At 30.7% G+C, this 24,090-nt stretch overlaps 1 protein-coding gene across 8 annotated transcripts in view; it reads left to right on the top strand.

The window, feature by feature from the left end:
• The window catches only part of LOC107448785 (multiple PDZ domain protein), a 684,699-nt gene that overhangs the window by 488,523 nt on the left and 172,086 nt on the right, over positions 1-24,090 (top strand). For all 8 annotated transcript variants that reach the window (XM_071183400.2, XM_071183406.2, XM_071183404.2 and 5 more), the window contains 2 exons: positions 3,953-4,282; positions 6,331-6,415. In XM_071183400.2, coding sequence (XP_071039501.2) covers positions 3,953-4,282; positions 6,331-6,415 — 415 coding nt within the window. The remainder of the gene's footprint in view (positions 1-3,952; positions 4,283-6,330; positions 6,416-24,090) is intronic.

Here is a 24,090-nt window from a genome sequence, read left to right on the forward strand (position 1 = left end):
GCTCATTATTATTTTTACTCCTAAAATATCACTACTATTTTGATCAATAAAAAATGTATCACAACTATGATAATATGTATAATTAACTATGTTTTAGTTGAATTTTTGAACTGTTACAATTGACCCCGTAAGTGGGGACAATTGTAACATGTGCACGACTGTCAAAAATTGTTAATAACTAATATAATAACATTTAAAATAAGGTATTTATTTTTTTGTCTAGTAGAGGATAGTCTACTTTACGCGTCTGTCAATTAATACTAATATATTAGATTTTTTTTGTTAGTTAAAAATAGTTAAGTAAAAAATGTTACAATTGACCCCACTCTCCCCTACACTAAATATCTTTACCCCAAAAATGGTGGCAACTACTCTACATCTAAATGGTGTTGTGAAGCACATCAGATAACTCTTAGTTCTTGGTGTTTTACTACCTCAAGAACTAAGGATAGTTCTTGGTGTTTCACTACCCTAAGAACTAAGGATAGTTCTTACACCCGTATTCACCACGCCGAGTTAAATTCAAGAGTAACTCGGGGATCGGAATATCCACGGTTCAGAGTTACTCTCGGATTAACCCTCGCTTTTTATTCTCCAACCGTTTTTAACAGAGGATTTCACAACTCGAGTTTAACTCTTGGAGGAAATATAACGAGGCCTTTGATTGGGCAAGGTGAGTCTGTAGTGTGACTCTGTATATAATATAAACGTATCTACTCTGTATATAATATGAGATGTGACTCTGTATATAATATAAACACGTGGTGTTATATAATATAAACATGTTATTTGCTGGTTTCCAAGTGCATAAAATCTTACAGCAGTTAAAACTTTTTCCGTTGGAGTTAAGGCATTGTTCCGATCTGCATCAGATTCCAACTTACTGCCAATTTTGGAGATCAGTTCTTCAATCGTCCGTTTTAAGAAACGATATCTTTCAAAAAAGTCTATTTCATCTAACTCTTCTAGGTCATTATTTCTGATAGTTGGGACATATATTTCCCTTCTTTCAACAGTTTCAAGAAATTCAAGATCTTCAAGCTCAAACGCAGCGATGGAATCCTCCATCTTGTTTGTTTACAAGCTCCTCGTGAATAGGTTACCCTCCGATAACTCGGCAAAAACGGAGGGTTACCCGAAGAGTCAGAACTGTCGATGAAATCTGCGAGTTTGGCGAAATTTCGGCTGGAGAATAACATTTCGCACTTAACTCGTGATTTTACTCTTACCCATAGATTACCCCGAGGTAATCCGTGTTGGTGAATACGGGAGTTAGTGTTTCACTCCTCCAAGAACTATGGATAGTTCTTGGTATTTCACTACCCCAAGAATTACGGATAGTTCTGTTACAGTGAAATACCAATAATCTTCTTTTACACTATTTTTAGTATTTATTAACTCTAAAGTTTATAATTATACCATAAGTATTTTTACGGAATATGATGATCGCATCTCCAAACGCCGTCGCGAGAATAAGAGAACCTGATTGGTGAGTTAATCGAGGGAAAATATATTTCACCAATCAAGTTTTCACATTTCCTCGACGGCGATCAAATGTACGGCAACCTCATTCGGTGAGAATGCTGCCTAATGTAAGATACACACAAGAGTAAGATAAAAACCGCATGCGAAATTAAGGCATGGGGTGTTTTCGCGAAAGTCGAACATTGCCTTTATTGGCAGTAGTCTGTCTTATCCTGCCCTTCTTTGTCGTTTGTTAATAGAGAGTTGGCGAAAATATCGAAAGGCACTCTTCTCCCCTGTGTTTGTTCGGTCACGTTATTTGCCCCTTTTCCCACCTTTCTGATTTGGACACAGGGAAAAACCTCCTTATCACTAACAAATAGGCTAGATGGAAAGAAAAACAGCTAGAACGGCTCTATACTGCTAAGAAATATGTTTCCCTTGATAAAAAGAACTCGAAAAAAGTTTGTGAGCATTGTAAAAAAATTGTTTGGTTTTGTCTTTAGAAAAATATATTAAGCATTATTTTTTATAAAGGAAGTAACGTAAAAATGTTAACATAATATCTGTATAGGCAGCTCTTTCGATCCAGCAGAAAATTACATTAGAAACAGGACAAAACGGACAATATAAAATCGGAGTTCCATTGCACTAATTCTTAAAATAAAAATATTTTGCAAACAAGAAACAAGCTTAGCCCTTAGAGAATATTTAGTTTAAAACTAGGTTTAACAGAAGAAAAGCGGAGAGATAGTATATATAATAAAATTATTTAATACAGTTCACAGAGTTATAAAAATTAAAATATAAGTTATCTTAGTTCCGAACTGAAAACATACATACAGATTTTAACGGTGTTTTTTTCTGTATTGTAGCATGAGAAACAGCAACTAACTCTCGCCAACGCGTACTCTATTTTAAATATTCTTCTAACGATGCCCGAAGTGCGTCAGCATTTGTGTTTCGGATGCGAAAATAATTCATGCATGGTGTGACTGCGCATGAGCTTGGTGTCAGTTTTTTCCAGTTTAAATTTTTAGATTTAACTGCATTCTTTAAGGTGTATATGTAGGTTGGAATAATGATTGCTCCGAAGTTTTTAGAGTGTCCTCTCCAAATCTTCCATGATCGATCCACGTTGCCTAACGTTTGAGTTTCAATTCCATAAAATAAGGTTAAATTAATACATTTGAAGTGCAGAACTGGAAGTGCAGAAATATTTATAAAGAAACGCCATGAAATGTTTAATAAAGATAGTTTCTCAGCATTCTTCGAAACTTAGTTGTTTATGCTTGGCTATTACTTCTAATCACAAATTTGTTCTATTTCCTGTTGTCTTTGTGGCCGTTACGAGGTAGACAGGCTAAATAAATATTTTATTTCGACATCCTAATGCCAATAATAGTTTAAGCGAACATAATTCTGAAAATTTAAAATGAAATTTCTTTTATATATAAGGAAAATTTTCAAAAAAAAAGAAACAGTTATTTTGTGGGAAATACATGATGGCATTTCCCTTAAATAAGGTGTTATATTTTCTTTCTTAATTTTTTTAATTATAAATTATTACCGTCTTTAATAAAATATTCGATCGTTAAATTAAAATTCCTAACTAACAATTGACTATCATTATCTTCTAATACTGATTCAATATTCATGTTATATGACATGTTTATGTGTGTGACATTTCTAAATTCCTTATCAAAATAAATTTTTTAATTTAAATTTTTAGAATGTTCACAGAAGTGTGCATCGTAGGAATTTTCTCCCCCTTTCCCATATTTTCCCTCAGTGAATAAAGTTGACCTTTATCAGATATATACTTGCCAAGTCATCGTATTTATCTTTCCTCTTATTTTTGCATGAGATTTTGTTTACAACACCATTCTGTTGTAAATAAAGTTAGAATAAAGCATCGTAATATAACGTGAATAAATTACAACTAAAGGTACAGAAATAGTCATACTTTAGTTTTGGTGCTATGAACATGAAAATTCTTCAGTTCCCAAGCGCGCAATGTGTGTAAACACTGAATAAGTTACTGAAATAGTATATATAACTTTAATTTATATTCATTTAACTTTATATTCAAACCCATTTTATTTTTTGAAATATTTCTGAAAATTTTGTAAATTTTTCAGCAAAAAGTTTGTAGTTTTAAACTTAATTTCACTACGTGGTTACATATGTTTTCCATTTGATGCATTTCCAATAATATTTGTTTCTTGTTAAATCCTACTCGTGAGATTTGATTTGATTATGTAGTTGATTCCTATCTAGAAATTGCTTCGATTATCACGACCGTCTTTAAGACAATTATTACCATATTATACATTGATGCAATTATTACCATGTACAATTGTTGCACGACCATCATTGCTGCAAAATATTTAAGCTTTTAATTATAGGTTTTTTAGTGTAGTAGCCCAACCTTGCACCGAAACTTGAAATTTAAAAAAAAAAAAAAAACTTTTTTATGGTTTTACAGCTATTGTCAGCACATTCTCCAAGTGATACATCCTCTCAAGTTTCGAACGCACAATCTGCTTCCTCGTCCACTTCGTCCTCTCGAGAGTCCACTATCAAACGAAGGACGTCTTCCAAAAGGACATCTCCAGTCACCGTTGACCCCTCTACAAAACTGTCCGTCGATAGCCCTGAGATAGTTACTCCGTCCACTGAGGAACTGAAGAACGAATCCAAGACAGAAGACAGCTTTAGAAACATAATTCAAAAATCTGTCGAAAGTAGCAATGGTGAAGAAGATGATTTCACTGATCTACCAGAAGGGAAAGCTCTTACTAAGAAAGGAAAACAGGTATATTTAATGATTTTTCCCCATCTCTTATAAAAAGGACACTACAGCGCTAGAGAAACCCTTCATTGTGAATTCTTTCTCTCAAGTGTTAAAATTTAAAGAATAGAAAAAGTGTAATCAGATAAACTTAGATTTAAGCATGAAGTTTTAACCCCTTAACGATCGGTTAATTTTCAAGAAAACGGTCATAAAAGTGCCTATTTTGTTTTTCTGACATCCAAACATCTTCTGCTCGCATCTAGTTTAAAATAAACTATCTGCAATTAACTTGAAAATATCCTGGTACTGCCATCTGGTGTGTAAAATGAGAAATAAAGTGTTTTCCGGGCAAAAGAAATGAATTAGTTTTATTCTTATTGGCGCGTTACTACTGAACACTCCATCCCGGAAATTTCACGGGAGCGAGAAATAGAGAGCGAAACCTCACCCCGTCTTTTTCACGAGAGCGAGAAGGAATGCCGAAAATTTTATTCAAAATTTCAAAATGTGTAAACAACTTATATCAAGATTGCTCAACATAAGATGCCACAGTAGGGAAGTAATCCTTCAACAATTTTGATATTTCGAAAGTATTTTGAAGTTTAAAGGCTGAAGAAGTTTTCAAAACATCGAAATGCAAACAAATTATTGCAGAATTACTCAGGGGGAAATAAACTTGCGATAATTTGTCTGTGTTTTGATATTTTGAAATTATTTTTCAGCTCTTAAAGCTTCTTGATTTCCTTCGGTCTACCTGAAATCACTTTTACTATACTTTAAATTTCAATTACTTATGGAAGGGAAAGAGAATTCGCCATGAAGGAATTTTCCCGCTATATAATGTTCTCTTGTATACAATTTTTCTAGAAAATTGTCTAAGTGAAATTTTTAAATTTTAATGTTTTATTAAATTTATTGACCCTGGAAATTAATTATTTTTGTATTAGCCTTGCATATTCAAGGCATTTTATTTACAAAGTTTGTAAATAATTATTGGAAATTTAGTGTGACATTAAATAAAAGTATAATTATTAAAAATGTTTCTTGCACAACAATTTCTTTTCTTCGAAAATAATATGTAAATTTCTTGGTCACAAATAAGGTCTGGAACAAATGTTACATAAAATTATTTAAATTTTTATAATTTGAAATGCAAGTTTTCAATAATTTTTTTAATGGAATATTTGTAAAATTTTAAATTTTATTTCATTATTATTGAAACTTTTGTTTTGTTGCATTTAAAAATTTGAAGCATACGGGTCTTTTTTTAATTGGGTGTAAGGAAAATTTTATTTTAATTAATATCTCCGTTTTTTTTAATGTGGTACGTTAGGGTTCTAGAACCTGCAAAATATTACAAATAGTATAGTCTGGGGAAAAAGGATGTGAACTTATGACTTCTGCAGTCAGAAAATGAATTAAACTTCCTTCATGTTAACCTGTATCGAATTATAACGAATGCGATTTTAGTATTTATTATTTAACTTATAAATGACTTCGTTAATTAGTATTTTTTTTCTCATTTTATTCTTTGAAATATGTTCTATTGAATTTAGTTTCCAAATTTTAAATTTTATGGTTGTAAATATTTTTACATATTTTCAAAGTTAAAGTTTTAAAAAGGTTTACAATTTCAAAATAAAAGTAAGTAAGTTCATTAAAACTTATTTCATTAAATAAAATAAAACGAAAAGCTTTCAAAATATTATAATCTTCTGTATGAACAGCACATCACTATGCCAACCGTTAATGATAATTCCTGATATAGCGAGTGAATGAAGGAAGTAGAATGGAAGCAAATTATTGAATCGGTGAATTTTTGAAACCGTGAAATAATGAATAAACATATTAGTGTATCCATAGAATTAGTGAATGAGTGAATCAGTTCATAAGCAAATAAAAAATAGACAATTTATAACTGTTCACATTGTTTTAAAATATTTCTTTCCAATGAAATTTTTTTTTAAAATAATAAAAAAATTTCTAAGTAAATTATGATGTATAAAAAAATTCGAATGTATTTTGAAATTACCTGTTATATTCATGACTTTTTTGTTTCTCTGTTGCAGATAGACAATTTAAGTGCCGGCAATTTAAAACTTAGCCCTTCAGAAGAAGATTCCGAATCGGAAGATGAATTTGGTTACACTCAAAGTAAGCTTTACAATCAAAATTGAAAATTTCTATAATTTCTTTATTTTTATATACACGAAATTCTTTCATTTATATTTATTGAAGTAAAGTATAGTACTTTATAAGCAAAGTATGTTACTTTTAAACTATATTTGCCCAGCAGTGGACTGATCGTTAAGCAGGGCTGATTGTGCTCCGGAAAAAATCCGCATTTCCGGAATTTTCGCTAACAGTGATCCGGAAGTTTCCGGAGATCGAAGGTCCAGATGTTTCAAAAAATCATTGATCACAGAAGTTTCCGGAAATCAAATTTTCAAAGGTGGAACTTAAAAACACAGTTTATTTTATTTGTTTGTAAGGGAGAGCCAGAGAGATACTTTATAAGCTTATATTCGTGATTAATATTCATTTTTTGTCAGTAAATAGTTGTTATAAGAAGAAAGAAAGAAAGACATATTAGTAAATTTTAATTACTTCTCCAGGTCATCATAGATATGTGTGAAATTTTAAATATATTTTAAGTAAACTAAGAAATATTGAGAAAAAGGAGAAAAAAAAACGTTGTTTAAATTTTTTTAAATTTAAACTGTCTTTTTTTTTTTTTTTTTAAACTCAAGAAATTTTCCGGAATTTTGACTTGGGCTCACAATTACCCCTGGTTAAGACACGGTTCCCAGCAGATCACCGAAGTCAAGCATCACTGACTGCGGTCAGTGTGCGGGTGGGTGATATCTTGGATCAGTCTGCGTAGGGACCGAGGGTGTGCTGTAGTGGTCCTCGTTAAACTGTTCTACCGTAAAGTGCTCGATTTCGCGTGCAGGTCGTCGGGCTACCGAAGCGGGGGTGCCATCTCCTCTGCAGAGGATCAAAATTGTGATCGCATGTCCTCGAATCGTTCTCAGGGATGTTTCCCAGACCGTCGCCAATAGCCCATTGTGCAGCTCTAGTACGACGTAAATGAACTACAACATTTAAACTATATTACCTTATAAAGTATATTGCTTCAAAAGCTCAAGAAAGGCGCGCATTTTCAAGACTTGTCATGCGTGAATGAAAAGAAAAAGTGATTTGAAATAAAAAAGTAAAATTGCCAACGGAAAATAGAAAAATAAAGATGAGAAATAAAGTTAGAAAAACGCAGTAGCTGAGAGAAAAAAAAAACAGAACATGAAAAACCACAGTGGCCGAGAGAGATAAATCAGGGTATAGCCCTCGAAACGTTTTGTCGTCTGTTATTACCAATTTGTATATTTTTTAAGCGAATGAATTTTTTTTTAATTTGGTATAAATCTTACCGCTTCAGTTTCTTGGTTCAGTGCTGTTGTTGTATAATATTTTTAACTATCTATATTATATAAAACGCTAATACGTACGTATGTATGTATGTATCAATAAAACCAATGATATTTCTTTTCTCGCGCTGGCAACAGTTTTCATTTTTAATTGATTGGATTCGGCGCGCAAGAGCACGTAGTGAGCATCATATGGCTAAAATAACCAGAGTGAGCATTATCAGGTTGTTCAATTCAGATTCATGCACTAAAAACATGACAATATTTAATTTAAACTCAATTAGGAATTAATTAATTAATTGAAGTGAGAATGCTTTAAAAGGCCGCTGTTGAATTGATATTTTTCTACTGGGAGCTACCTTAACGTCTAAAAAACGTTTAAGTGTTTGTATTGAATGCATTGAATTTTTTTTATATTTCGCGTTTATTTATGCATTGAATTTTCACGCTTTAAAATGAAGAATATTAGTGAAGCAATATTTGATTATTTATTTTGCTAATATGTTTCTTATTTAGCTAATGTTTTGATTTTTTCACCATGTACAATCTAAATAGCTAATATACTTTTTTAAAAGCCAATAAGAACATCGGTAGAATTCATCTACATAAGTACAATACTATGTCTTTGATGATAAAATACTATGTCTTTGATGATAATATATTATGTGTTTGTGCTAGAACATTGTGTTCATTGGCGAGCGAGCGCAGCGAGCCATGGTTCACGGCGTGAACCACATAGGATTAGGGGGTTGGCGAGCGTTAGCGAGCAGGGGGCGGAGCCTCCTAGTTCTTATATATTTGTTTATATTTTTATTAATCCTACATTCCTAAAATTTTCGGTGTTGGGAGCACGTAGTTTTCATTTCTGGCAGACATAGATAGTCGACGTTAGCAGCGGCTAAGAACAGTGTTGGTCCTAAAACTAGACTCATTGTACAGTCTCTTGCCAAATTATTAGACGCATTATAAAATTCTATGTAAAATCTTAATTATCAGGTGATACTATACAGCTTTATTGCTTTTACGAGACTTTGCACTTGTTTTCGTTCGAGTACCAATTGGTTAAATTCGACGAAATATAATATAAATTCGACGATTGGATAAATTAGACGATTTATTATATAAATATAGAATATTTATTATATAAGTTATTATATTGTACTAATTAAATCAAATTATTAATCGCACTGTAGTGTTTTAATAACAACATATTTTGCACGAGTTTATATGCAAGACTTTTCTATTTAAACATACATGTAATGGATTTTTATTCATGAGATTTTTAATACACCTCCTATTTGTATTTATTTTTAACGTATTGCATCACAATGTTAACCAATTGATACACGATCGTTAGCAAGTGCAAACCGGTTTCAGTCGTGTAAAAACTGCATAGTATCACCTGATAATTAAGATTTTACATAGAATCTTATAGTGCGTCTAATAAGTTGACCATGGATTGTTTATGTACTATAAATGTGACTTACTTTTTTTAACGAATTTAATTTTGTGAATAAAAGTGCATTTATAGAGGCCCACCAGTTGAGTTATTCTTGCTACTATATAAACATAAGTATTTCGCTGCCATTACGTTTTAATTAGAAAATAAACTACCTTATATCTCGGAATATATAAGTCCTCTCCCTATTTTTTATTACGAGATGGTAAATTTCAAATGTTGGGGACGAAAGTACGAGATAAAATTTTTTATATGTTGGGTGTATAAATCGACCTCTGTCGGTTAGTCGATTATTATTACTATAAATGTCATATGTCAGTTGATACTAGACGCGTGGCGAAATGTATCAAATGTTATCGTAAAAAATTTTTAAAAATGTAGAATCCAGATTTTTTTTTTTTTTTTTTTTTTTTTTTTTTTTTTTTTTTTTGAATATGGGTTAAGACGATTTTTTGTTCAACTCAGCAGATGAGGATGAAATAGAATCTGTGGCAAAGTGCGATCCGTTGCAAAGCAGAGAGTTGCAAAGTACAGCTCTGCTAGGGTTAATCATTTAGGCGCGAATAATGATCTAGAATCTTTAAATTTGTAGCTTTATGGTATGCTTTAAAAAGTTTCATTGTGCTATATTTTTTTAAATATTCTGGAAATAATTTTCTTAACTTTTCTTATTCTTAACTTAAAGTATTGTTTCTAAAATTTTTTTTATTTATTTATTCATTTATTTATTTATTTATTTATTTGGTAAAGGAAATAAAATGAGAGAAAATGCAAAATGAATTGCATGTAACATATTGAACATAGTTTTTGAAAGGGGGAGATTTGTAAAGGTAAATTCATAGAGAGTTATTCTTATCTATGACATTGTGTGTATATTGCATCGATATTTTACGATCAACGAATGTCTGGTTTTATTAATGGTTGTATGAGTTAACCCCTTTCTCTCATAAAATGTTGGGGATTTGTAAAGTTGTTTTATACTCAGGTATATACTATTCAGAGGATTAAGCGATATTTTTATAAGGTAAACACGGAACTCTATGATGTACACAGATTTGACAAGCTCCAAGACAAAAAAAAATACAGGGTCCTCTTTATTTGATAACAGAACGTTATTTAGATTATTATGAAAGCTAATTTTTTTAAAATTTTAATTTTTAGCTTGGTCTCTTTTTGTTTTATTTCTCAATAGTATTTGTTTATTCATCTGTATGCATGTTATACTTGTTGCTATCCAGGAAAAAAAATTAAAGTGAAACAAGTTTTGGTTAGGATTATACTTAACAAGTAAACTGAAACGTGGAAGACCAAAATTGACTCGGTATTGAAAAAGCAATGAGATAAAATGCTTCTCTGAAAATCAACATAACAATGACATAACACAGAGCCGTTTTTGTGTTTATAGGGGCCCTGGGCCTGTCATAATCTGGGGGCCCTTTATGAGTAAATTTAGAGAAAAAATTTAATTTTGAATAATTTTTAAGAATGATTTTATTTTAAGAGTGAAAAACATATAAATTAATTATAAAAGCTTATATACATTATTTTTATCGAAAATTTATGGTAATAATACTTTTCGCGCTTTTTGAGTGAGAGACGAATCTTCTATCACATCATCAAAATCAATTTCCTGTAAGACATACAGTTTGATTTGCAGCTCAAAATCTGTAAGACTTAGTAACATCAAATTATGAAGGTGTGTAGAAAATATGCAAGGAGTTAGAAAGAATACAAGAAAATACAGTTTAAATATTGTTTTTTTTTTTTTTATAATAGTTGAAAAACGGACTTAATTTTGAGCCAATGTTTAACTACGTAGTCAAGAAATTTTAAAACTAATCCAGAAGACAAGGAAACTCCTGGATCAGTTCCCAGAGGTATTGAATTTTTATGAGAACTTGGAGGAGTTTATGACCCCAACAGATTCAACATGCACCAGTCCCCATTTTATGCATGGGTATTATTCGGCAGGCTGAATTCGACCATAGTCCTACCAACCAAGCTATTGTGGCCAAATTATAAGTTTATTTTATAACAGTCATTGAACAGCCCACCCAATTTCGAGTTTACGACTACTAATGTTAAACTCCGTAGCCTTGTAATTTTAAGCCCAAACCATCATACAAGAGAACTCCTGGATCAAGTATTGGAAGAAATGCTTGCCTTCATGGAAGACGTTTTGATGGAACTTGCATTGCGCAAGTTCTCTATGAACGCATTTGCGTTGCATAGAGAGGAAGAACACGAGTACATCCCACGGTTAGCCTGGCAAAGGGACTCTAACCCAAGATCCACCTACCACCGAGGATATTTCACGTCAGAACTGTGGTCGGTAAAAGCCGGGTGTAAATTTCATATCGACCAGCCATCACTGGGATTCGAACTCGGTGCACCTCATTCAGAAGAGCATGCTCTATTCCTTGAGTCCATCTTCATTGAGTAATAACTCTGCGGCAGGTGCCAATTTTCCAATTTTATTGATTGGTACCAATTGTATTGATTTGCCTAAATTTAGTCATCTTTAAAATGTAAATGGTAATTCAATCATAATTTTTGTAGAAAAAAAATGGAAATAAACCGTTTTTCTTCTTAATCTGCAATGAATGCAGAAGCAACCACGAGGGTTAGTGAGCAAAATGGACAGGAAGCGGAACCTTCTAGTTTTTTAAATAATTGCTATATTAGTTTTTATCATACATACTTAAAAAAAACAAAACAAGAAAAGCATTTTTCAGTATTAATAAATAAGAATTAAAGACTGTCATCAGCTGGAATCGAACCCACGATCTCACAGTTTTGTGTTAGATTTCATAATCATCAGCCCCAAATATACACACCTGCCTTGCGGATATTTTTTAAATTTTTTTTTTAAATTTAATAAATAAAGTCATTTGGCTACTTGACATTCTTGAAAAATGCTTTCCAAATTACCATTTTTAACATTTATAACAAGTATCTTCAGTTCATTTAGAAGTAAACCATAATTCGGCCTTCATTTTCAGCTTATGTGTATACACCAAAAATAAATTCAAAACTAGACTGGACTGCAAATTTAATAATCTGTCGGATATAAAACCTTATTTCTGATTGATAATGATAAAACGATGAAAAATCTACATTCCTCTATTTTAAATATTTTAAAAATTGTCTTCTTAGGTTATAATATTCGTAATTCACTTAATAAACTTTAATCGTAATGTCGGGATTCCGCCGATAGAAGACATTTAATATATCAATGGAATACACTAAAGCTTTATATCAATTAGCAATTAGTTTTAGAATAATAATTATAGAATAATTATTTTCATTATAGAATGAAAGGTTTTAAAAGACAAATATTTGTTAATGTTTAATATTCAATCAAAGAAAAAACATAACCCACATTGAAATCTAACGAATAGCCCCTGATAAATTTTGTGACAAAAAAAAAAACTGAAACCTGATTGATTTCCGGATTTTAGAAACACCTTCTAGTTCTACTATACAGTCAAATTGGTTTCGATGGGTTTCATCCCACCTGTCTCACTAGTGATTCAGCATATTTTGATATCATTTTTGTTTCGTTCTTACTTAATATTAATTTGTTTGCGACAATTATTTTTTTACTACATTTTTGCGAGAAGTTTAAAAATATAATATTAAGGGCATTAACTGAAATATATATGTATATTTTTTTGCATGCTTCTTTTACTTATATCATCCATACCCACAAGCAACTGTCTGCTCTAAATACTGCAATAATATAAAATGAGATAGCCAAACAAAACGTATGGAGTTATTTAAATTCACATTCGAAAGTATTAATTGTTTTTTGAATTGACAATTTCAGTCATCTTTTAGGTATTTAAAACTGTAGCATATCACATGAAAGTATTAAATATATCATTTTTACAATAAAGTAAAATAAAAATGAATTCTAATCCTTAGGAATAGATATTAAATAGTCTCATGATCGAATGATGGAGCATAATTACCTTTTAAACAAATCAATTTTTTTTAACCTATTAAACTAAAAATTTGTTTATTTTTAAATAATTTATTAATACTCAAATTGTTTAAAAGATAATATTATAACGAAGTTTTTTTATTTTATTCAGTCATTTATTTTTATTTTTCATTTTTTATTATTATTTTATTAAATTAAATGCATCCGTTTAAAATAAAAACAAAGCTGTCAAAATTTCATAGGTATTTTCAATTTAAATTTTAAGAAATTGTTTCGACTTTGATTTGGAAATTTAAAAGCCTTATTAATTAAAAAATTGAGAAGCCTTATTAACTTTAAACTGAAAATAACAACAAAAATCAAGGAGTTAAAAATAGAAACAATAAAATCAATAAACAATAAAATCTTAAGCTAACTAAATAAATTAATTTTGTGTACGAAATATGATATTACAAATTAAACATATTTCATATTTAGGGGAAATATGGAAAATTTGGTCATACAGGAGTTATAAAAATCTATTTTCTCATGTTTGAACATTTGTTTAGCTGGTGATCATTTGATTTCAATGCTCTATTAAGCAAAATCATATGTTGTTTCTGTCTACTAGCAGTAAGTAAAATCAAAATAAAATTACATTTGCTATCTAGATTTCATCCAGAACAGATCAAATCAAGAGTTTTGGCAGACAGGCCCGTCAAAGAGGGAATTGAAGAGCGGCCCGCCATTTAAATAAATAAATAAATCAAAAATCGCAATGAATATGTAAAAAACTGCGCAAACCTTCCACGTTTTCCCTAACCACAACCAAAATTGATATAATAAAAACATTTGCTTACCTCCAACGTGAAAGATTTATGTCTTGTATCCTACGAAAATTTGATTTAGAAATCCAATTCACGGATTCTCTTACGATTAATTTAAAAAATAACAAAATTTAATCAACTACAAAAATTAAGTAAATTAAGCAATTAGGCTAGTTGAAACATTTAGGATGATTAAAGCAAAAAAAAGCTTTTATAATAAATTAGGAAAAATATCTAAATTTTCTAAGAAAGAAAATTTAGAATTGAATGAGATCCAATTTAACGGGCACTATGGAAATCTCAAGACAGAGTGACCCAAAGGAATTCTAACACGACCCTCCCCCTATTTACAGACCTAGAAATTTTTTCTTCCTAGAAATTTATGACCGGAAATCAGACAAAAGGGTGTTTCTGTGGACATCTGATATTTCCGAAGTTTTAGGAAAAAAGACAGTGTAAGGTGAGGAGGCTATTTGACAACTCTGTGGGTGGTAGCTACGAAAGTGGGGATATTTTCATCTGTGGAAAGAGCGTTTTATTGCTCTTTTGGTTATAAAAGTGAGGAGTAACGATTATTTTATATTTGCAAACACTTCGATTAGAATTTGAAAAGCATCCGACAATGTAAGAAAGAAAAATATATATAGATATTATGGACTTCAAAGGGCCTCAGCTCTGAGTAAAACTTTAAAAAAAGAAGGAAAAAGTGGGGTTTGGGGGCCCTCTTAAGCTAAGTAACAAATGAGTTAGAATTAAAAAAAATAATTTATGCAATTTGATTTTAGACATTTCGGGGGCCCCATTAAAACTCGGGGCCCTGGGCCAGGGCCCACTGGGCCCATCCTTAAAAACGGCTCTGACATAACATATATATGCCTTAGGCTGTTTTTAGAATATAAAAGGTTTAAAGAAGATTGTTTTTGATGGAAGAAAAATAGTTTCATTATTCATTTTGTTGCCTGGGAGAATAGCTTATAATTTACGAGTATATGTTTGTATTATTTATTATAACGTATTCTTACTAAACTAAACTCAGCGGCGCGACAGCCCATAGAGGGCCAATGCCTACTGTGCCCATCTCAGTTTTCTTGACCTTGGGCTCTGGGGTGGAGGAGCAGATGTTCCGGTCAGGTGGTCAGCCGAACGCGGAACCCCCAGTGTTTAGTTCCCAAGCATGCTTGGTACTCATTTATGGATCCACTGAAGGGATGAAAGGCTGAATAGCGTATTCTTAGATAAGCTAAATTGAACATTTTTATTATACTACAGACTCTAGCGTTTAAAATAATATTCTTGCTTATAATAAAAAAAGTTAGAGTAACTTGTCTTAAAAGTTTTTTTTGTATAAGTTATAATTCTCTGTTTTATGTAATGATGTTTAGACTATTTTAAAGAATCTCCGACTGGAAAACAAAATACTGCGAGCTCTTAATTCTTATAAAAGTGGATCGATAAAATATTTTCTGTGTTCGTATGTTACATCAAAACAACGCTCAGATTGTGCCATTGTGAGCTTGTTTGGATATTCTATAAAGTCTTCATTAAGGAGTTCTGTCTGGTTAGTGACATTTTCGACAGATGGCGCTAATACTGACAGGAAAAATCTTTTGCACCAATTCGTCCCATTAAAGTCCGGCTAGAAAATCGAGTGTCAGCTGTGCCGCAGGAAATCGATGTAGCCAATCGGAGAGCGACTTTTGCATTGTATACATCCGGGTTCTGCGATACTCATCTTGCTTTGAACAAGTTCGTTCATGCCTCTCGTTCTCTTCTCTTTACGGAAGCAGTTCAGTAATATCGAACGAAAACTTATTTCCTATTCTTCTCTGTATGAGATATTTATGATAATATATTGCGAAAACCTTCATCGTAGGTGAATTGTTTAATGCTTTATCAGGATATTCAAAATAAATCCACTTTTTTTTCTTTCTGCAAGCAAAAAAAGTGGATTTATCATTCATGAATGAGACAGGATTCATTTATACATTCCGTACTCGAAGAATAAAAACAATTTGAAATCCATTGTTCTTGCGGAATTCATTACCGAAACATAAAATCTAAAGAAAACTATTAATGTACTATTACATCTATAGAAAACTTAAAGTACTTAAATTATTTAAATCTTCCTAACATAATTTACCTAGAATATATGAATAAGATTTCAACATCGTATTCGTAATAAAAAATATCTAGCTTTGTCGGGAAGGGGATGAAAACAGGCAAATCTTAAAATTTGGTAGAACGAGTTAATTATTTATAGCAAACAAAATAACACAGTAGAATTTCATCTATACCGACTATTTTTCTGTACCCTGTTCTTAAAGAAGGCTAAAACATAATTGTAATAAATCAATTGACAACGTGTGATGGGCTTTAACTGTGCTGTTTTTTATATAAATATTTGCCTCAACTTTTGTTGATCTTCGAAACAAAAAAAAGAGGTTCAGCGGGTTCTGTATTAGTACCGTCAGATGGGGTGACTTTGTGCAAACTGTTAATTATTAAATAACTAGCATTATAATAATTAAAAACTAAAAATTATGCATGATTTGTTATCTCAATTGATAAGACTTTTAAAGTATAACTTACTTTCCTGGCCAGGATAACTGGAACTTATTCAACCGAGCAGACTTTCCAGCCTCCGATTTTGCAACGTTAAAAAATGTGAAACTGTTTGTAACTTGAGCTCACAATTTTTCAAGAACGATGATGTTTACTTTGCCAGTAACCACTAGTTCGTTATGTTGACAACTCAAATCAGTTGATACCGAGCTTAAAAAAATACCTCTAGATGGCACGACGCAAAAATTTAAAAAATGACAGTTTGCACGAAGTCACCCCTCGTTGCACAAAGTCACCCCATCTGACGGTATGTGTTAGGAGCAACCACACTTCAAAATCAGTGATTATTTATATTTGGTACAAATTTGAGTCAAATATTTACGTTTCGGCTATAAGTTAGGTTAATATTTTACTTTCTTACGTTATGAAATGAAAAGATCACGCTTTTTTCATTTCTGGGCTTGTTGCAATAACTAGGAAGTCCGGATTCACAAATTGTTAGTGAGGACCAAAAAATTTTTTAAAACTTATACCGGAGAGGTGTTTTTTTTTTTTTATATCGAATCGAATTTATATCGAGGTTACAAAATGGTTTACGTAAAGAACGTCATCCCCCCCTTTTTTTTTGTTCTATAAATGCGTTATGTGCGAGTCTGCTGAACTGACCTGCTGCTGGCGTCTGCTAGCGGCGTCACGCATTAGTCAACCAATTAGGTTGGACACACGCGCGTGACGTTGCTTGCAGGTATCCAATTCAATCTTAACTAAAAATTGATTCTCCGTGATGATAAACTCAAGTTTTAAAGCTGTGACATTGACACGTCATGCACAACCATGTGATTAGACACAGCCATGTGAATAGTTGCAAGTACCTAATTGTGAAATGTGGCATTTATAGTGTTAAGTCCTTATAAAGTCTTTCTCGGCGTTTATGTTCAGTTTGAAAAGTAATGTGGAAACCCTCTACATTAACCACAGTTAAAAATGCTATAAAAAACTTGGGAATTACCTAGCTATTGCACCGAACTAATTATTGTAATATTTGTCGATTTTAAAAGAAAGTTTTATTTTGTTGGAACGCTAATGTGCATCGGATCAGATTGATATGGGAAAACAATTTTTTTTATAATTTATTGCTAAGAAGTGTTTTTTTTTTTTTTTTTTTCATTTTTTTTTTCATTTATCACATAAAAATTAGCAATTCATAAAATTATATTATTATCTATAATAACTTTCAGTGGTTTGTTTATTGTTTTGTAGAATAATTTTTTTATCGTAATACGGACGCTTTATCAGATCTGTAATAGTTTTTTTCAAAATTTATATCTTTTTTTTTTTTTAAATAATAATAGTTTTGTGTGTAATTTTTTTTTCAAAATTAGATTTTGAAAATTATTATATTTTTTTCAACTTCTCCTATTTAAAGATTCACATACTCTAATATTACGAGGAAAAAATTTTTTTTATATCTAAAGCATGTTTTCTTTCATCATTTGTTTTCGAGAAAGGCTCCTATTTAAAGGTTTAAACTCACGTTTTACGAAAAAAAAATTTTTTTAAATCTGAAGTATACTTTTGAAAACACTTTCTACAATAAACATCTATCAAGTTTTTCGTCTATGATTAATCATATTTATGTAAAAAAAAATTCTATAAAATATTTTTTTGTGCATGATCAAAATAACATTTCCTCAATGGGATTACATACTGTCTATTTAGTTCTACGCTATTGCCAATTAATGAACCATATACAATTAGCACATATATCTCCGTACCAATTCTAAATGATCAAGCGGTCGCATTCGATCATAAAACAACAGGTGTGAGACCGTCTTAAGGAATTGTAAACGCTGAATCTGTTTATATAATTTTTTCCAATATAGCCGACTAGAATCTTATACTGTGAAGTTTTGGATTTATTAATAGAATTTTTCCTAGCAATGTTACTTTAAAACAGTATTTAAATTATACTATAGTAACAGTATTTAAATTATACTATATAACAGTATTTAAATTATATTAAATGCACTGCTGAAAAGTAAAACCATATGAAATTTTTAAAAAAAAAATGCGCACCCAATTGATAACTTTTTGAGATATTTGAGCCAAAAATTTGGATTTTCCCTCAGAATTAGCACCATTAGCCTAAAATAAAATAGTGTATTCTTTTTAGTTTTAAGTGGAAAAGTAATTGTGATGATTAAGAGATATAAAGGTAATAGAATTAAAATGTTTAAAGAAATCAATACGAAGTAATAATGCATCGATAAATATCTTATCTTAAATGTGAGAGAGAAAATATTAACATTTTCATTAAATGAGCTTTAAAGAAGTGTTTTTTTATTATGATTTTTATGATTTTATTATGATTCTGTTGGATTATTTTTTCCGGGAAAGAGTTACAAGTCTTATTGCATTTTGAAGAATAAAAATAATTTAAATTTATTTTGTATTATCATTCTGTTGGATTATTTTTTCTGGGAATAACTTATATAAGCTTTATTGTCCTTTGAAGAATGGAAATAATTTATTTCTGACAGAGCAATGGGAGGACTGTGATAAAGTTATTTTATCTGCCTGAATTTTTTTTAATGAGTTTTTGTAAAACGCTACTTTTACTCCGGTTTATTATTTTGCAGAATAATCATAGTCGGAATTATTGAAATAAAACATTTTCAAATAATGGATTTGTTTTTTAAATTTAATCATGTATCTTGTTAAGTGTCTGACATAAATTAAAGGCAATATTAAGATTAAATATGTTGGCCTTTCCATGTTGGCAGCTATACTGTTAAAATCTATTTGATCCCTCATTAAAAGCAAAATTAGATTTTCCTATGCTTCGTACTGAAGTAAATTTTGGACTACAGCAAGGGTCATATGTTAATATGGAAGATAATGGGCAACATTTTTGACAATGATAACGGATAATGGAGTCTGAAGAATTTAGAAACAATTCGGAAACTATGGAAGAGCATGGTGACATTATCCCCATAAAGATAAAGCGGTTGTGTCACATTGAGTGGATAAGTGATAACAAGAGCTGTAGAAAGGGTCTTCAATTCAAGACCTTGTAGCTCTAGGCCATGTTGAAGATTAAGGAGGGAGAGGACCTGAAAAAGATAAGAAATAAAAAGTGAAAATCTAAAGCCTAGTGCAGTGAAGAATGGAGGATTGTCCTCATGCTGGCTCATGTCCTCAAAAGAACTGCTGTGCCAATGAGTAACAATTCTGACGTTCATTTTCATTGAGACGTTTTAAAACCATCTTAATTATTTCTTATTAGTTTAGTTGTTTGTTACATGACACAACGTTAAGCGTTGCCTATACTTTTGCCTTTATTCATTACAAGAAAAAAAAAATTCGAATTTCGTATATTAAGGTGATTTGTTGCGTAGGTTTTAGACCATAAAAGTCGGAAGCTAAAATGTTTATAGAGATCATTTGTTGTTTCATCATCTGTTGTTTCATGCAAGGCCATATCACACATAGCGAAGTGCTAAAAAGTTGTATAAAACAAGACCTTGTTTCATGCAACTGCTAAAGAGTCGGAAGCTAAAAATTTTATGGAGATCATTTGTTTTTAATATTTATGCAATATAATGTTGTAACCATACATCACCTTATTTAAATTCAAAATTATGACTTTTTCTTCGTTTTGTCTATAGATGTATGTCATTTGGAAGAGACAAAAATAAACCCTTATTTTCTAAGTTATTCATATTTTTCGAAAGCAACAATATATCCAAAGCATTTAACTATGATTCACGTGTTGCCAATTTCGAAAAAGAAATACGCACGATTTTGGTGCCACGCAAGAAAAATCGTTGCAAAGATCAGGACAAGTACGCTGTCAAATGTAGAATAATACATCAATTGCGTTACGATAATTCTATTTTTAAATTAGTTACAAAACTTTTTAACCTTTAATGTCCAAACGTTATTACAATTATGTCCGTGACTATCATGTTCATTACAATTTCATCTCTTTTTTAAATTTAGAGAAAGGGTTATCCCTAAATAATCGTTTTGTTTTACGTCATGAATAAGCGAGACGAGGAAACTAAATTTCTGAGTTTTTATTAAACAAATTACAAGATGAAAGTTGGTACTTTTTTCTCATTGTTTAGACTTTGATGGAACACGTGACATAATTAAATAAGAAAAGCTTAAAGGTTAAGAACTTTGCTCATTTACCTCGGAATCTACAACGTAATTAAGCTTTACTATGCAAAGTACCTTGCTGCTGAGAAAAATTCGAAAATGGAACAAAGGACTCGTTGCAGCAACAGCTGCTCTCATTAGAATTCGAAAAGAACCTCGCTTTTAAGAGTAAGAATTTTTCTTTCCACTTCTGCACGAATTGGTGAAAGAACAGTATGGAGACCGTCTATTTGGCTCATCAAATATCAAAGTTTCCTCTTTTTTCCACCATTCTGGGAATTAGCTGATGGGGGTTTAAATCAGAAACACGATTAGTTAAAAGTAATAGCATTTGATTCGTCAAATCATTTCTTTCTACCGTTCCAGTTTTTTTTATTTGTAATTTCGAATGGCTTGTTCTTTTTAAAGAATAGTTATGTTGAATGCAGAAAAATGATAAACTGAACTATTTTGGTTTCGATTTGATTAGTTCACGTTGTGTGTTCTGGTTGTTTTTCTAAAATGTTAATAAAGAAGATGAAATAAATGACGCGTTAATTTGATCGTAAAAGAAAAAGTCAAGATTTTGCGAGCATTTTATTTAATGATAAAATCTTTAACGAGCATCCAGATTTCTTTTGCTGTCATCAACTCAAATTTTATGCAAATTTTGACGGTTTTTCCATTTTAATTATTTATGTACTTCTTATCAAACTGCATATATACCATATGGATCTTCCTTTGTTAATATCAGTATTTATTATTTTTAGGTTTTTTTTATTTTGAATATTAATCATGATTGGAGAATTAAATCTAAAACTAATTTACATTTCCTTAATCTTAAAGTAATTGTATGCTATTACCTTATTTTTGCAAAATTTTAAATTAAAGCTATTTTGTTAGCGTTTTACTATTGTTTAACGGTAAATGAGTTTACATTAATTTTTATTACAAATTTTACTAAAAACTAATTCTAGGCAACCTATACAATTAAAATAATGAATGCAAAATGATTTCTTTTTTAAATTTTAAAGCAATAATAAGAATCAACTAGTAACCCCAATGATTAGAGACCCCCTTAAAATGGATTTTTTGAAAATAAATTTTAAAAAATTAAGAAAAACAATGATTTCTAAAAAAAATAAATTTCAAATATATATTTAAAAAAAACGATTTTTTTTTCTTCATAATGTTAATCATAATGCTTTCTTAAATGAAAAGATGTATAAATACTTTTACATTTGAATAAATAAAAAATATACAGGAAAAAAATTTATCTATGGGCCCCAAAAATTTGAATGGCATGGGGCCCCGCTTACGCTTAATCCGGCCCTGAGTGGCACTATTATTAAATTATCTCTTTGGTTTAAAATATTTCGCGAGGTCTTATAGCAACCAAAAATGGTTAACAAGTTTATGGATGAAATTGCAATGGTAACGGAGCAAAATTATTACGTTAAAATTTTGTCCCAATGGAATCGAAAGCTAAAGCTGCTCATACAAATTAATACCAAAAAAAAAAAAAAAAAGCACAATTTGAATATTTCAACTGTTTAATTTTTAATTTTGATATAACAATCTGCTTATAACAATCTTGTTCACACCAGTAAGAAACAAAAATTTCAATCATATGAAGTAGCGAGTTTAACTACCTTAGCATAAAATAAACGACTTTATGTCTATTCGCCGAAATAACTCTTCATAGAATGACTAGTATTTTAACCGTTCTATGATGACTAAAACCAAATTTTCGTTAATACAATAAAAATTTTTAGGATTTTTAAATTGAGTGATATTAAATTTTGATGCAAATATCTGTTTATCAGCAATTAACAAAAAAGAGTTTATGAGCGACACTCCCTATTATAAAATAACCACCTAAATCTCCCTAGTATGAATGAAATGAATGCCTAAATGTCTATTCTTCGTAATGACCTTCATGGAATGACTATTATTTTTAGGGTTCCGTGATAGATAAAACTATATCTTCGAGACCAAATTTATGTTGCTACCGTAAAAAAGTTTGGAATTTTTCAACTGCATAATTTTTAAGTTTGATCTAAGAATCTGTTTACCAACAAGAAAAAAATGCCCTCGCATGAGTTGTCGAGAAAAATGGCCTAGTATAAAAGAAACGCCTAAATGTCTATTTGTCTTAATAACTCCTCTCAGAATAGCTGTTATTCTAACGGTGCAATGATAACCAAAGAGAGGTTCCATAATGGCTAAAACTAAATCTACAAAACCAAATTTATGTAAATACAATAAAAATTTTGGAATTTTTCACTTGAATAATTTTTAATTTTGCTGTAACAATCTGTTTATCAACCAAAAACAAAAATGCAATCACATGAGTATATATTAAATAACTGCCTATTTTTCGAAATGACTCTTCATAGAATGACTATTATTCTAGCGGTTCTATGATAGCCAAATAGTTTAAAAAAGTTCTTCTAGAAAAATAAGACAGTTTATTATTTTCTGTATCAATCTGTTTTTTTTTAATTTTTTTTATCACGAAACAAAAATCCAATGAGTTGTTGAGCGCAGACCATAGCATAAAATAAACGCCCAAATGTCGTAATGAATCTTCATAAATTGACTATTATTTTAACGGTGTGACCAAAAGATTTAAAACGTTTTCCTCGAAAAATAAGACATTTTATTATTTTCTATATGTAACAACTTTTTTTTTCTCCTGGAAACTACTTTTTTCAATACTTTTGAAGAGTTATGGCTGAGAGTGATGTTATAAATCAATATGGCCATTGATTCCATTAAAGAGAAGAAAACCTCCTCACCACGAGAACCAATAAATTATTAACTGAACTCACTAAGCCAAAGTTTGGAGTGGATTATTTGTTCAAGGAATCAATTTGGTGATGGGGGGAGAAAAAAAAGTAAAACTGAGACTTAACTTATAAAGCGGTCTTTTACCATTTTTGTCTAAGATTATGATGAATCCGAAATTGAATTGCTGGAGTCCTGAAATCTTTATGAACCGCTAGATCGAAATTCACCCTCTCCTTTTGAAATTCTTCATTCTTTTCTGACAATCTTTTATTTTTGTTCCTTTTCTTCTCAGTAAATTTAGGTGTCCTTCAAAAAATATGTTTGATTTTTGTGAGCCCCCCTTTTTTTTATGTCTGAAGTACTTTATTGCTGGAAATATGTTCAATTTTGAAGACTATGAAAAATGAAAATGCTTTGTGAGAGACATGCTGGAAAAAGGCGCATCTGAGAATTCTGTTCACAGATGTGAATTCTTTTCTTTTATTATGAAGATTACGTTGCCATGGTGTTATAGATTTTCGAACAAGAAATGTATACTTCTGAAATGTTTTAAGCTGCATAATGTTAAACTCATGCATATCAGGCAAAATGTCGATTCAGATAAGCATTTGTAATAATTTATAGATAGATAGATACATATATGTGTGTGCACGTGTGTATTTAAAATAGAAGTAATAAAAACAGAAAAAGGAAAT

The sequence above is a fragment of the Parasteatoda tepidariorum genome, chromosome 7, assembly GCF_982258835.1.
Source record: "Parasteatoda tepidariorum strain Cologne lab strain chromosome 7, Ptep-v5.0, whole genome shotgun sequence".
Lineage (NCBI taxonomy): Eukaryota > Metazoa > Arthropoda > Arachnida > Araneae > Theridiidae > Parasteatoda > Parasteatoda tepidariorum.